The sequence below is a fragment of the Stenella coeruleoalba genome (genome assembly GCF_951394435.1).
Source record: "Stenella coeruleoalba genome assembly, chromosome: 1".
Classification (NCBI taxonomy): domain Eukaryota; kingdom Metazoa; phylum Chordata; class Mammalia; order Artiodactyla; family Delphinidae; genus Stenella; species Stenella coeruleoalba.
Window position 1 is genome coordinate 115,063,549 of NC_137169.1, and position 15,406 is coordinate 115,078,954.

Here is a 15,406-nt window from a genome sequence, read left to right on the forward strand (position 1 = left end):
TTTTTTTGTTTAATATTTATTTATTGGTTGCGTTGGGTCTTAGTTGCCACATGTGGGATCTTTCCTTGTGGCACGCGGGCTCACTAATTGTGGCACATGAGCTTAGTTGCCCCACGGCATGTGGGATCTTAGTTCCCCAACCAGGGATTGAACCGGCAACCCCTGCATTGCAAAACCGATTCTTAACCACTGGACCACCAGGGAAGTCCCCATATTAAGTGTTAAAGAAAGCAGATTATAAGAAACATGGAAGTACAGCAGTAAAAATGTTCATGTGAAGGGTATTCATCCAGAATGTGTTACTAAAAGAAAGTTCACAAGAATGTTTAACAGTAATTTCATGTGAGTATTAGCATCTTAAGGTGTTTCTTGTATTGAATAATGTTCTGCACTGAGTAGGTAACTCTCTTTATGACTGGGGCAGGGGGAGGGGGGAACTATTTTTATTTGACTACAAAACAAAGCAGTGGACCTGGTGCCCTGACTCTGAACACAGAGAGTGCAGCCCTTAAAAAGCTGCAGTGCCGGGCTTCCCTGGTGGCGCAGTGTTTGAGAGTCCGCCTGCCGATGCAGGGGACACGGGTTCGTGCCCCGGTCCGAGAAGATCCCACATGCCGCGGAGTGGCTGGGCTCGTGAGCCATGGCCGCTGGGCCTGCGCGTCTGGAGCCTGTGCTCCGCAACGGGAGAGGCCGCAACAGTGAGAGGCCCGCGTATAGCAAAAAAAAAAAAAAAAAAAAGCTGCAGTGCCAGATGTCCCGAGATCCAGGATGTTCAGCTCAAATCCAACAAGACAGATCTTGAACAGGGCTGGAACAGGGCAGTGTGGAATTTCCATGACGTAACTGTAACACCTGTCAACTGAACAAAGACAAAGGCTTGTCCTTTCCTGGATGTCCTCTCCACCTGGGACCTAGTGTCTCTTTTGCATATAGGTTCACCGCAGGCTGGCAAATTCAGGCTTTGAGCTCTTAGCCTGATTCTTCCTGCTTTCTGTAGACTTTGGTTACTAAGAAGGTGGGGATGCCCATGAACCAGGTACCTTACCTTCCACTGAGTGATACATTCAGGTCACCTCTTTCCTCAAATAAGACTGGGTTGGCCATCTGTGGAGTACCATTTGAAGATGACATGCTACTCAGTACTGAGGCCCTGTCCCTCCTTCTGGGGGATGGTATTCATTGTTTTTGTAAGAATCCTGGAGGTCTGCCTCATTGTGACCCTCCCCGCAACTATCACCTCTCCCCACTCCTCCAAACACTCTCAAAAGCTAGTAAGTAGCACCATACACACACACACACACACACACACACACACACACACACACACACACACACACACACACACACACACACACACACTCTTGGTCTCACAGAAGGGCAGAGATCATTAACTTGACCCATTGCTTCTCAAAGGTGCTCATATGCCCAGTCCTGTCCAAGGGACTTCAGAAGGGCTCAGTCAACAGACCAAAACCCCTCCTTGAGTGGCCCTTGGGTGGGGAGTCCCTGATTTGCATGAGCCAAAGCCCACAAGTCTAGCCCAGGTGCAACTCACTGATGAATTTGGACTTGGAAATACGACATTTTTGAAACAGGAGAAAAAGAGAACTAACATTTACTGTGTGCCCTTAGATGCCAAGTGTGACGCTAGGCCCTCAGAGACACACACACAGCACTGGGCCTGTAAATCACTCAGGAAAGCTGGAGATAAACATGCATCGTAAAATGCATAAATGCTCTTTGTGGGAGATTTGTTTCTTTTATAATTAACAAGGCTCTTCTTGAAATCCTGACTTGGGGACCCTGAATTGGAACCACTGAGTCCCAGAAAAGCAGTGTGACCTCTGAACATGAAGTGTGTCCACAGGTACATCAGAGACTCCTTTGCCACCAGGTGTTCACCCAGAAATTCTAAGGTTATTTCCAGTAACCCAAGGCTCCAACACCTATCCTCTGCCCCTCTCACTTATTCCTCAGGGACCACACCCTCCTCATGGGATCCCAGACATCATATTCATACCTCCTCCCAGGCCTGCTGCCCTTTCAACCCTCATGACCCTTGTTCTCTCCATCCTGGGGAACCCCAGGCCTGCTAGACAGTCCCAATCCCTCTCCAGGGACTTTCAAATCTGGTACCCTCTGCATTCATTCATTCATTCATTCATTTGCAAATGTTTGTTGAGTACCTATGAGTGACCCAGAGCCCCAGTAACAAGACAAGGACTTGTAGGCTCAGGACATTAGGTGACTTACACATTGTCCCCCTGCTGGTCAGAGGCAGAACGCGTACCATAACCTGTTATCTGGCCTCCTCACCAATGGTTTTCCCACATCACATCCCACAATCCCCAGCCCATGGAGGCCCCAGACCGATGGGAGGGGGAAGAAGGTTGGGACAGCCCTTCTCCCCACCTCCTCTGCTCAGCACCAGATCACATTTCCAATCGCTATCGACCCCACCCCTAATTTCTCTTTTGGACCCCCCTCAGGACTTCCCTTGCCTCTTCCAGGGGTGTCATCCCCGCTCCTGGGCCTTCCTGACCCCAGACCCAACTTCTGTCAGTCTCCCAGATGCCCACTTTCCCAGATTAGAACCCCAACCCAATTGAGGACACATGAGGCCCCCATCCGAGGTTCTCCTCCACACCCGGGACCTCACCATCTCAGCCGCACTCTCTAACTCCGCTCCTCCACCGCCTCCGCCACCTACTGCACCACCGACGCTTGGTGTTGACGCGTTACCGTAGTAACCAAGAGCCCGCGTTCTCCGGCCCGGGCCCCGCCCCCTCCCGGCCCCGGCCCCGGCCCCGCCCCTCCGCTCTGATCCGCTCCGGCTGGTAGACGCGGCGCGCTGTGGCTTTAGAAACACGAACCCCACCCTCTGACCGTTCCCGCCGGCGCTCGAGCGGGAGCTTTGGCTCTGAAAGACTGTCCCGCCCTGGCGCGCCCCGCTCTTCACTTAGCTCTGGCTGAACTCTTGGGTCAGGACCCAAACCGTCAAGGTCCTAGCATTGGCCCAGGGGGTCTGACTTGCTGGCAGCCACTCCAGGAGCCAGGCCCGGGGTCACGGTTTTTCCCCTACACCCCATCTAGGTTACCATGGTAACCGTTGCCCCAGTGCTTGTGAGGGGCCAAGCCAAACGCTGATGAGAATTTAGTCTGCAGAGAAGCAATCAGGATCAGACGAAACAAGTTTCACAGCAGCAGAGAGTCTGGTTAGACCAAAGAAAGAACTTCCAGCCGTGAGCATGTGTATGTAGTTTCAGGAGCATTTCCTTAAACTGTGGGCCTCAGACCTCCAGCTCTGAATCGCCTGGGAGAGTTTATTAAAAATGAAATGTAGACCCTACTAGAGTATCTGAATCGAAATCTATGGACCTGGCTTTAGGGAACCTGCCTTTTAATGCTTCCCAGTTTGTATGTACTGTTCTGGAAAGCCTTTTAGGAGTTTTATGATTTTCCCAATTTGGTTTGGCACCTATACCTCCCAACCTGCAGGGACAAGATTGGACTTACCCCACAGCTGTGCCTGCTCCGGGCCTCACAAAGCCTTCCCACAAGACCGAGTCCTTTTGTTTTTTTCTCCAGTGCTGATAAACTGAACTCTTAGACCAAAAAGAAGTGGTGACTTCGGTTCTGAGCTACTTTCCCACGCCCAAACCTCTCTCCACAGCCCACCTTTCTGGGGCTCACTCCAACCTGACTTTTGTGTTGTAAAGCCAGTCACTGCCTCCTCGGACATACTCAGGGCTGAAGGATCGGCTGCAGAGCTAGGGTGGTTGAGGGCTGTTTACAAGCTCCAGGGGAGTGGGGGAAGGGAGACCAGGTCACCTCCAGTTGTTTTTAAAAGGGCTTAACTCCGGCAAGCTTCACATTCCTTCCCTGGATTTTCCAGCCTTATCTCCTTTGGGATCCTCAGAAGGACAAGTTAGGGGGTGGGGCGGGCAGAAAGTGTTGGAGGTGGGATCAGAGGGAGGGAGAAGCCAGGGTAGCTACCATACAGGCGCTGGCACGATCCTCCCGGCTTGAGAGTGAGGGAAGGGCTTTTCTGTTCCTGGCACCGTTCTTTCCCCAGCCTCTTCGTAGCAACCCAGAGAGGAGGGAAGATGAAGTAACCAGTCCCCTGTGGATTGGATGCTTCCCCTATGTTTTCCACCCAGTTCTCACAGCCACATCTCTATGGGGTAGTTATTAACGCCATCACCAAAGAAAAAACTGAGACCAAGAGAGATAACTGTCCAAACTCAAAAGTTAGTGTTCTTTTCTCAACTCAGGCTGCTTCTCTGAAGGAAAGGTGTGAGGTTGAGGCAGAAAGGAGGGGGATGACCAAATGCAGAGTAAGGGAATTGCTTCCCAGGCTTTTGTTTGAATTTACCTCAAAGCTATCAGTGCTTAAACTTCAGGTCTCCCATTTGCCTGAGCCCCTTGAGAAAGTAAGTTGAGGGAATTCCCTGGTGGTCCAGTGGTTAGGACTCCGCGCTTCTATTACACAGGGCACAGGTTTGATTCCTGGTCAGGGAACTAAAATCCTGCATGCTGCGCGGCACGGCCAAAAAAAAAGTAAGCTGAATTAAGCATACATTTTACATTTACATACATTTAATGAAACAGGTTTGTGTGGTTCTCCACCACTTACACAGATAGTTAAGTTACTGCCAGCTGTCCAGGTGGAGGAACGGCTGCCTGGAACACTCCTTCCACCAAGCCACTATGCCACCTCACCTGATGTCAGGACAGGAGGGACTGGCCATAATCTCCATGGGAATATGTGCTACGCTGCTCACGCCAAGAGTATTTGCAAAGTGGAGGAAAAACAAGGTTTGAAATGAACAAAGCCAGAAGTCCCTCTGTGAAAAGATTCTAAGCCTCTGTTATGTAAAACTGTAAGTGAGTATTCTGTTCTTATCAAGACCTGGTCAAACTGAAGTTCTCTCTGGCCTGGAAGAGACCCAGTGATGCAACATATGTAATTATAAACACAATATGCATCTCATCAGAGAAAAAAAGCTGCCTTCAAAGGACCTAAACTCATTGACTACTTCTGTTTTTCCAACAGTGATAGGTTTTCTTTTCGACTTCTAGATAATTTTAAACACACATGCTTACTTGGATTTTTCTAGGTATAATGAGATGGTCTTTCCATTTGAAAACTCTTCAAGCCTTGTGTATTCGTTTTCTACCACTGCTGCAGCAACTTACCACAAACTTAGTGGTTTAAAACAACATAAAGTTATTATCTTACAATTCTGGAGTTCAGCAAGGGTCTTACTGGGTAAAAACCAGGTGTCGGCAGGGTTGCATTCCTTGCTAAGGCTCTAGGCTGAATCCTTTATCTAGAGTTTCTAGAGGCCACTCATGTTCCTTGGTTTATGACCCCCTTCCTCCATCTTTAAAGCCAGTAACATTGTGGGATTTCCCTGGTGGTCCAGTGGTTAAGACTCCACTCTCCCAATGCAGGGGGCCTGAGTTACATCCTGATCAAGGATATAGATCTCCCATGCTGCAACGAAGATCCCGCTCGCAGCAACGAAGATCCCACATGCCGCAACTAAAACCCGGTGCAGCTAAATAAATAAATTAATTTAAAAATTAAAAAAAAAAAGCCAGTAACACTGCATCTCTCTGAGCACTCCACCCTAGTCGCATCTCGTTCTGGGAAAGGTTCCCTGAGTTTTAGACTTGTGATTAGGTTGGGTCCACCTGGATAATCCAAGGTAATCCCCCCATCTCAGGGTCCCTAATCTAACCATATCTGCAGAGTCCCTTTTGCCTGTAGGTAAATATTCACAGTTCTGGGAATTAAGAGGTGGACATTCGCAGGAGGGGAGGTGGTGCACTGTTCTGCCTCCCACACCTTGCTACATAACAGTGATATTTTAATGATCTATAATATATTCTCAAAAAGTTGAAACAACTTACATATGCCTTTCTAAACTGCTTTCTGGAAAGTGTCTTTAAAAATTAAATAATACAGGGCTTCTCTGGTGGCACAATGGTAAAGAGTCCGCCTGCCGATGCAGGGGACGCGGGTTCGTGCCCCAGTCCGGGAAGATCCCACATGCTGCGGAGCGGCTAGGCCTGTGAATCATGGCCGCTGAGCCTGTGCGTCCGGAGCCTGTGCTCCGCAACGGGAGAGGCCACAACAGTGAGAGGCCTGCATACAGAAAGAAAAAAAAAAAAACTTTAAATAATACAGACTTCCCTGGTGGCGCAGTGGTTAAGAATCCACCTGCCAATGCAGGGGACACGGGTTTGAGCCCTGGTCCAGGAAGATCCCACATGCTGCAGAGCAACTAAGCCTGTGCGCCACAACTACTGAGCCCGTGAGCCACAACTACTGAAGCCTGAGCACCTAGAGCCCACAAGCCACAACTACGGAAGCCCGCACACATAGAGCCCGTGCTCTGCAACAAGAGAAGACACCGCAATGAGAAGCCCACGCTCTGCAACGAAGAGTAGACCCCGCTCGCCACAACCAGAGAAAACTTGCATGCAGCAACAAAGACCCAACGCAGCCAGAAAGAAAGAAAGAGTACATTTTCTTCTTTTGTCAACTTTACAAGTATGTATTAAAGGATGGAAAATTTACTGAAAAATTAATGGGTTTATTCCACACAGCAAAGGAAACCATCAACAAAAGGAAAAGGCAACCTACCAAATGGGAGAAAATATTTGCAAATCATATATCTGATAAGGGTAAATATTCAAAGTGTGTAAAGAACTCATACAACTCAACAGCCAAAAAAAAATTGAAAAATGGGTAGAGGATCTGAATAGAGATTTTTCCAGAGAAGACATACATACAGCCAACAGGTACATGAAAAGATGCTCAATGTCACTAATCATCAGGAAAATGCAAATCAAAACCACAATGAGCTATCACCTCATAACTGTTAGAATGGCTATTATCAAAAAGACAGGAAATAGCAAGTGTTAGCGAGGATGTGGAGAGAGGGGAATCCCTGTGCACTGTTGGTAGGAATGTAAACTGGTGCAGTCTCTGTGGAAAACAGTATGAAAGTTCCTCAAAAAAATTAAAAATAGAACTACCATATGATCCAGCAATTTCACTTCTGGGTATTTATTCAAAAGAAACAAAAACACTACTCAAAAAGATATATGCACCCCATATTCACTGCAGCAATAGCCAAGACATGGACGGAATCTAAATGTCCATCAATGGATAAAGGAAATGTGGCGTATATATACAGTGGAATATTATTTAGTCATGAAAAAGACTGAAATCTTTCTATTTGCAACAATATGGATGGCTCTTGAGGGCATTATGCTAAGTAAAATAAGTCAAATAGAGAAAGAGAAATACTGTGTGGTATCACTTATATGTGAAATCTAAAAAAAGACACATAGGTTCAGAGAACAGACTGGTGATTGCCAGAGGCAGGGCAGGGGGTCAAAAAGTACAAACTTCTAGTTATAAAATAAATAAGTCCCGGGACTTCCAGGGCAGTCCGGTGGTTAAGACTCCGTGCTTCCACTGCAGGGGGTGCAGGTTCAATCCCTCGATGGGGAACTAAGATGCCATATGCCATGCAGCATGGCCAAAATATTAAAAAAATAAATTAATTAAATTAAATTTAAAAGTCCTGGGGATATAATGTACAGCATGGTAACTGTAGTTAGTAATATTGTATTGTATATTTGAAAGTTGCTAAGAGAGTAGATCTTAAAAGTTTTCATCATAAGAAAAAAATGTGTGGTGATAAATTATTGTGGTGATCATTTCACAATATATACAAATATTGAATCATTGTATTGTACACCTGAAACTAATACAATGTTATATGTCAATTATATTTCAATAAAAGATATTAATGGGTTTATGAAACACAAATAATAAAAATGAACCATGAATCAGTAGAAATTGTTTTGAAATTGAGAAGCAAATTGAAACAAAAATTTTCAGATTACCAGAAAAGGTAATTCAATAAGAGGAATAGACAAATTCTGAACAGAATAAACAAGCACTTGGATTGTTTAATAATCCAACTAACAAGGGGAAGAAAATTGTATGAACATATTGGGGAAATATTAACTTTCTTGTTGATTTGATATAAAAGATTGACACTGATGGAGATTGCATAAAACACATTAGTACACTAAAATGAGGACTTATGACAATCGGGTAAATGAGTGTCATCAACTCAAAGAACACTTAAGATTAATTACTGAAGGACTTCCCTGGTGGTCCAGTGGGTAAGACTCTGTACTCCCAATGCAGGGGGCCCAGTTTCGATCCCTGGTCAGGCAACTAGATCCCACGTGCAAGCCGCAGCTAAGAGTCCACACGGCACAACAAAGCTCCCGTGTGCCGCAACTAAGACCCGGCACAGTCTAAATTAAAAAAAAAAAAAAAAGATTAATTACTGGACAATCTCCTGAAATTCTACAGCTCATGTAAGAGAGAAATTTCAGAGATTTTTCCCAAATGTGACAACAATCAAAAAATTGATACAACAAGAAGCTGTGAAATGAAACATTCTAATCTATCGATAATAAAAGTGTTGATCAAAATCATGCCAGAGGAAAAAAACTGAATTATTATTCTGTTCTCCATATAAAGTAATATTACAAAATCTTTATCGTGTGAAGAGACAAAGAATAAGCTGCCCAAAAAAAAGGTAAGGGCGAAAACTATTTTAGACTTGTTTCAGGCAGTGAATTCATACGAATCTTATGTCACTCTTCCTGATGTTATGATGTTTATAGTATTTGCCAGATTTTTATTTTTTAAATTTTTTTGCCACACCGCACGGCACGTGGGATCTTAGTTTCCCAACCAGGGATGGAACCCGTGCCCCCTGCAGTGGAAGCACGGAGTCTTAACCACTGGACCGCTAGGGAAATCCCTACCAGATTTTCTTTTTTAATGTATAATTTGTTGTGACATTATTCTAGTTCAATGTTTACTCCTGTCATTAATTTTGTTTTGTTTTTCTTAAAAGGAGCTTCCAAAATTGTATAAGCTTCAGGTCTCACAAAACCCAGTTCCACCTCTGAGAAGTGAGGAGGCAACCTTTCCCGTCTCAGCGATTGGCTCAATTGCCCAGCCGTGTCCGGTGGGTGTGGGCGGATTGCCCTCGCTCTCACCTCCCGACCTCAGCCACGCTCAGCCCTCTCCTCCGCTCACCAGCCTGTTCCACCTTCTCCCCTCTGCCCTTCCTCTTCTTCCTGTCTCTTCTATTCGGTGTGCACCTTTGGGGGCTTCCTCCTTCTAGCCCAGTCCTTAAGCTCTCATTTCACTCTCCTCCTGTGCTCTGTCCCATTTTCAGCATTCTCATTGCCTAGCAAGCCGAGGGATGAGAACAACGGGTGGCGGGGGAGGGAGGTTTAAGAGGCTGGCTGCTGCCGCCTGAGGAAGAGGACAGGTCCAGATTATCCGCCTAACCCTAACTCCACCTCTGGCTGCCTGACGCTTCCTACCAGATCGCCACTCCCAGAGAAGTCTCAGAGTAAACCCAGGATTGCTGGCCAGGAGCCAGGAGCCCAGATCCCGCAGAGTTGCTGGGTGCCTCGGAGCTGGGAGCAGAGCCCAGGGGCTGGGCTGGGTCCCGCAGGTTCTCCTCACCCTACCGGGCCTTGGGGCGCTGGGTCAGGCAGGCCTCACCCTGCCGTTCTCCTGAGACGCTCCCCACATTGGCTGAGGCAGGAGGGATAGGAATTTTGACTCTGTGATGAACAAGCACGTTTAAATGGGAGGAGCCTGGGAGACGGGACCCAGAGGAGCCATTTGGTTAAAATGAAAACTCTGGCCTCTCACTAGAGCATGTCTCCTAAGAGCATGAGAAAGGAGACTGATTCCCTTTCTCTCCCTCTCTCTCTCTCTCTCTCTCTCTCTCCCTCTCTCTCTGATATGCATTTAGGAACAGGGATCAGAGTTGTGGAGTCTGGATGTGGCATGCAGGGAGCCGGGCCCCACATGGACAAAGGGCAAAAAGATGGGGCTTCCACATTCCCACAGAAGAATTTGTGTTGAGTGCATGGAGGTGTGGGTTAGTGGTGGTCTACTGCTCTCCTGTTTTCTCTGAACTCCTTTGCCGTATATACACATCCTGGCAGTTCTCCAGGATACAGGCCCCAGCTCCTTCCTCTGGACCCACCTCCTTGGGCAGCTTCTACTCCCATCTTAGTGGTGACACCTGCCCATGATGGGAACTCTAGGATGCCCATCAGGTCTCAGTAAATCATCATTTCCTAGGCTGTTCAGAGCCCCCAATTCTATCTAAGGCAGCCTGGAAGGTGCTCTCCCATGACTTGTGCTCCTGGGGCAGCGCAGTGAAGAAGGAAAGTAGTGACTGATTTTGGAGTCCAACAGACTTGGACCCCTGTCACCATTACTTATAGCTGAGAGACCTTAGGTGAACTGCATAACCACCTGGGCCTTGTTTCCTCATCTGCGCAGTGGGTAATAGCCCAAAAGAGAGGCTCTGGGAAGAGCAGACCAGGCTGGAAAATCAGTTTGCATAGTGCCTGGTGATCTTCTTCCCTTTTCCTTCCCACAGAGCAGGGAGATACTGGGGGCGGGTGGGAAGAATGTCTTTTGTCCTCAGTGTCGTATAAACGACCAGGAGTCAGACTGTAAATCCTCTAAGTTGCAAAGGATGCCTGAGAGACCGTTTCACAGCCCCCTTCTTCCTGGAATACTTGAACTATCAAAATTGCCTCAAGTCTCTCTAAAACACAGTATGGCTTAAAACATAAATAAATACTTAAATGCATGAATTATTTTCCTCCAGGAATTTGCTGCCTTCCTGCTTTCTTCCAAACTCTCTCTCTCTTTCCCATTCTTCAAAACTGTAGAGCCTTCCTGCTACAACCTGAGAGACTGGGCAAGGGACAGGGATGGAGAAGAGAGTTTGAGGAACAAGAAGAAATTTGGGGCCAAGGAGAAAGATAGTGAGCACGAGGGAAAGAGTTGGGGTGGAGCGGAGCTGGGGGAGGAAGATGGTTAGGGTGGGAGTGGAAGTGGAAGCCGTGACAGAGACAGCCCCCTGCTGGTCATACAACCCCATTTCCTCAACATCCCCACCTGGCCACATTCCCACTGGGCAGATAACCCTCAGACCAAGGAGAAAGTCGTCAACAAATCTGCAGCCTCCCCTACTTCTTCTTCAAAATCTCATCACCCTTCTGCCCGCCCCAGGTCCTTGGGCCAGTGTCGCCCTGGTGCCCTGCACACGTCTCCACACACCTGGCACCAGCTTCCCCTCCTACGTGACCAGCACGGCCCTGGACTGGGTGGCGGATGCTGAGATAAGACCAAGGAGGGGAAAACCACCCAAGCCAGGAAGTTACACAGCCTGGTTCCCCCGGCAACCCAGCCACAGTCGCCAAACAGTACAGCGTGGGGCGGGGAGGGGGGGGGACAACTCCCGTTCAAGGCGTAGCCAGGGCTGGCTCAGACCTCAGTTTTCTTGTTGGAGAAACTTCTCTCTCCAAACCCCCTAGGGCAGTGTTGCCGCCTAAGAATTATGGGGGAAGCCAGTTTGAAATGCAAATTCAAGACACCACCCCCATCACCTCCACCACAGATTCCCGGCCTAATAGGTCTAATAGGACTAACTAGAATCTGCATTTCTAACCAGTACCCCAGGGGATTCCAATGCTCACAGTCTTAGAGGGTAGCTGGGTTGGGGGAAAATACAGGATGGGGCCTACAGTCAGCCCATCCCCAGGGATGCCTGACATGGGTATTTTCAACACCCGGCGACTGACCAGGAGTCCAGAGACCTGAATTCTAGTACATGCAGAACCAATTCAAAACCATGAACTTGGGCTGAGCGCCTCTGGGCCTGCTACTAATGTTCTGAGAACTATGCGCCATTTAAAGGCACATAAGGTGTGCTTTCTACTCTCAAGATCCCTGGGACCCTGGCCCATCACTTTCAGTCTCTCGGTTTCAGTTTGTCTCTTCTCCCCAAAGGGTATAAAAATATTCAAGCCTTCCCAAGAGGTGACAAGTCTCCCTGGAATTAATAGATATGCAAGTGTCTTGAAAATACAACTCTCAGGTACTCTCCTGGGGGCTGTGGTAGTCTTTATGGCTAGAAGGAAATGGTAGGCTGTCAGAAGGCTCCAAAAAGTCAGGGGACCTTGGGCTTCCCTGGTGGCGCAGTGGTTGAGAGTCCGCCTGCCGATGCAGGGGACGTGGGTTCGTGCCCTGGTCCGGGAAGATCCCACATGCCACGGAGCGGCTGGGCCCGTGAGCCATGGCCGCTGAGCCTGCGCGTCCGGAGCCTGTGCTCCGCAACGGGAGAGGCCACAACAGTGAGAGGCCCACGTACTGCAAAAAACAAAAAAGTCAGGGGACCTTCAGGACAGAAACCCCAAGGTGCAAGATCAGGGGCTGAGTTTCTTAGTTCCTTCCTGTGGCTGCCAGATCTTCATTTGCCTTGGAGGGGTGGCAGCTGCAGAGCTGAACTTCCTGCACCTCTTCCTAAGCCAGACCTCTCCCTTCCTCACTGTGGCCCTGGCCTCCACCTACAGAAAAACCACAGTTCATGCTGGCTGCAGGCCGAACCCTTCCCCAGGGTCAGCCACCAAGCCAGGGAGCTCCACGATGGGGTGAGCAATTAGCTTGGACTTCTTCTGCCACAAGTTTTAAGTCCCAGTTCAGCCACCTGCTAGGTAGGTTCTGCAAGTTACTTTTGCTCTCTTAGCCTCAGTTTCCTCATCTGTAAAATAGGAGAGAATAACATTCTGTGGTGGTGGTCAAGCCCCTTCTCCTGGATTTCCCATCCTAGTCACAGACACCATTTGCTTAGTGGCTGAATCCAGAAGCCCGTCTTTCTGGATCCCTCGCCCCCTTCTTCAACTCTGCACGGTCAGAGTACTAAACAATTTTGAAATCCAGTCTCTTCTTTCCATCCCCACTGGTCCTCCTTCCCCAGGCCACTCTTGCCTCTGCTGTGACTGCTGCAGTAACCTCCTGGAGTTGGCCTGCCTCACTCACTAGTCTTCTCCAACCCTAGGCCATTCTCTACCCTGCAGCCTCAGGAAGTCGGCTAAGTTAAAACCCAACTCTCATCTCCTCATCCCCCTGCTTAAAATCCTTCAATGTCTTCCCCTGCCCTTAATGAAAGGTCCAAAATTATTCATGGACATTGAAGGCCCTCTGAGGATGTGCATTTCTCAGCACCCACCCCTCCGGCCTCTAAACATACCCATTCTACTGTCCAGCCCTGTACATTCCCACCTCCAGCCCACACCCATGCTGCAGCTCAGCAGAGACCGGAGACCGCTGTCCTCTTCAACACTACTGGCCTCTCCTTTATGCTTCTAATTATCCTTAAATCCTCAGTTCAGACCTTCCAGAAATCTTCACTGATGCCTCTCCCCGTGAGGCTGGGTTAAGTCCCCTCCTCTGGGTTCTCACCTAGACTTCCCTTAGCACGCCACAAATCACATTATAATTGCCTGTCTGCTCTTCTAGTTCCTCCCAGGAGGGCACAAACTGTACTTGTTTTGTTGACTTCTGTATCCTCCAACACCCAGTAGATGCCTCGCCCTGAATAGGTGCTCAATAAATATTTTTTGAAATAATGGAAGAACATATACAGGTCAAGCTCTCAGCAGAGTGACTAACAGAAAAATGGTAGTGAATCATCATCATCACCGTGATGGTTCAACCCCACACCGAGCTACATTTCTCTCATGCAAACACAACTCAAAATTCAGGCCCTGCCCACAGCGGGGTGAAATGGTGTGACAGCCCCAGCGTTTGGGGAGATGCTTGTATGACCCACTCCCCACCTACCCTCCCCCCGTGATGTTGATCTGTCCCCACCCCATCCCTGGTTCTCACCCTGACTCAGGCTTCTTTGACCACCCCCACTCCAGGCAGCAAAGGAACAGCCCCTTCATGCCCCCCCACTCCACCCCCCCACCCCCACCCCCCGCACTGAAACTTGACCTCTGACCACAGAGCCAGTGACTACTCCTTCTTCCGGAGGAGCAATCCCACCCCCACCAACCAGCAGCCCCACTCCCCCCAGCAGATCAGGGGAGAGGATCCCCGAGACACATAGCCTCAGCTCACCATGACATCACCACCGACCTCCACCCCAGAAATGACCCAGGGCTGCGGGAGGCTGGCAAGTGATCCTCCCAAAGAGCCCTACTTGCTTTTCTCCAAAGGCCCATATCACCGGCTTTCTGAATTATCATGGCTCCTATCCATGTTTTACCTCCCCTACAGGACGAGGGACTTTTGGAGCAAAGAGATCATGTATTAATAGTCTTCATAGGCCCCATAAGGCCTGGCATAGGGTAGAACCCCAATAATTGTTGAAGGAATGAATACATGAATGAAAAAATGGGTGTGTATATGAGCGTTCCCAGGCAGAATTGCTCATTTTCCACTTTAAGATGAGACTTGTCCTATTATTGAAGACCTTCCTCCTGACCCTTAAGAGAATCCAGAGGCTAATAACACCTCAGGGTCAAGAGGATCATTTTTCCTTGTTTAACCTAAATTTCTCTAGGTGCAACTTCCGTGCCTTTTCTTTTAATCTACCTCCCTAGCCACTGGCACTAAAACTCATTTCTTCACAAGGAGACGGTTACTAATTTACCTTTAGCCTTCTCTTCAACAAATTGAATCCCAGGCCCTCTATTGCTCCCTCCCTGGGGCCCTACTGTCCAGCCCTTTCCCTGTTCCACTGGTCCTTGGGCCTTTTGCCAAGCTCTCAAAGGCCTCTCTGGGCTGCACAGGCAGGAATGGGCATATTGTTCTCCAGGGAGGGACAAACACTCAGACGCTTACCCTCTGCCTACACACACCTGACACACACCTCTCTGCACCCCCAGTCCCCAGTCCTTGGTAAACACATACTCACAGGCAGCCTCCACACAAGGTCAGTTTCATCTCCTCCCACCCGCACCGCCGAGCCCTGGCCCTGTGAATTCTCGCACACCTGGACGCACACTCAGTGCACATGAACAGACCGCACAGAACTATACTTTTCCCCTACAGGTCAGCCACACTGTGAACCCCTCCTCCTCCTCCCCCTCCCCCTCCTCTTCCTCCTGCCTGCCTTCCTTCTCCAGCTCTCCTTCCCATCAGCCACCATGGGCCAAGCCTACTTTCCCTTTACCTCCACAGTGATCTTCCACTGCAAGGCTGAAGGCAAGGAGTAAATGAACCAATGCTGGCTCCTACCCCTTCCTCCTGCCCTCTTCCCACTTTTTTTCTGCCAAATCCTCAAGCACCTTCCACTTGCCCAGAGCACACAAACCACCCTCCATCCCCTTCCCAACCTCCACTCCTCTGGCTATAGGGAGAACCCGCTTCTCAGCTTTTTACCTTTGAGAAATGAACAATGAGGAAGCACTGGAAACTGACAGGAAATGAGGAAGCATTGGAAACTGAAATGGAAACTGGTTTCAT

The 15,406-nt window shown here is 48.7% G+C and overlaps 1 protein-coding gene across 1 annotated transcript in view; it reads right to left on the reverse strand.

Annotated features, from left to right (window-relative positions):
• Window positions 1-15,406, reverse strand: part of CFAP45 (cilia and flagella associated protein 45) — a gene marked incomplete at its 5' end in the record, with an annotated part of 40,907 nt that extends 25,501 nt beyond the window's left edge. The window contains one exon of the mRNA XM_079928022.1: window positions 15,323-15,406. Within this exon, the coding sequence (XP_079784148.1) occupies window positions 15,323-15,406 (84 nt within the window). The remainder of the gene's footprint in view (window positions 1-15,322) is intronic.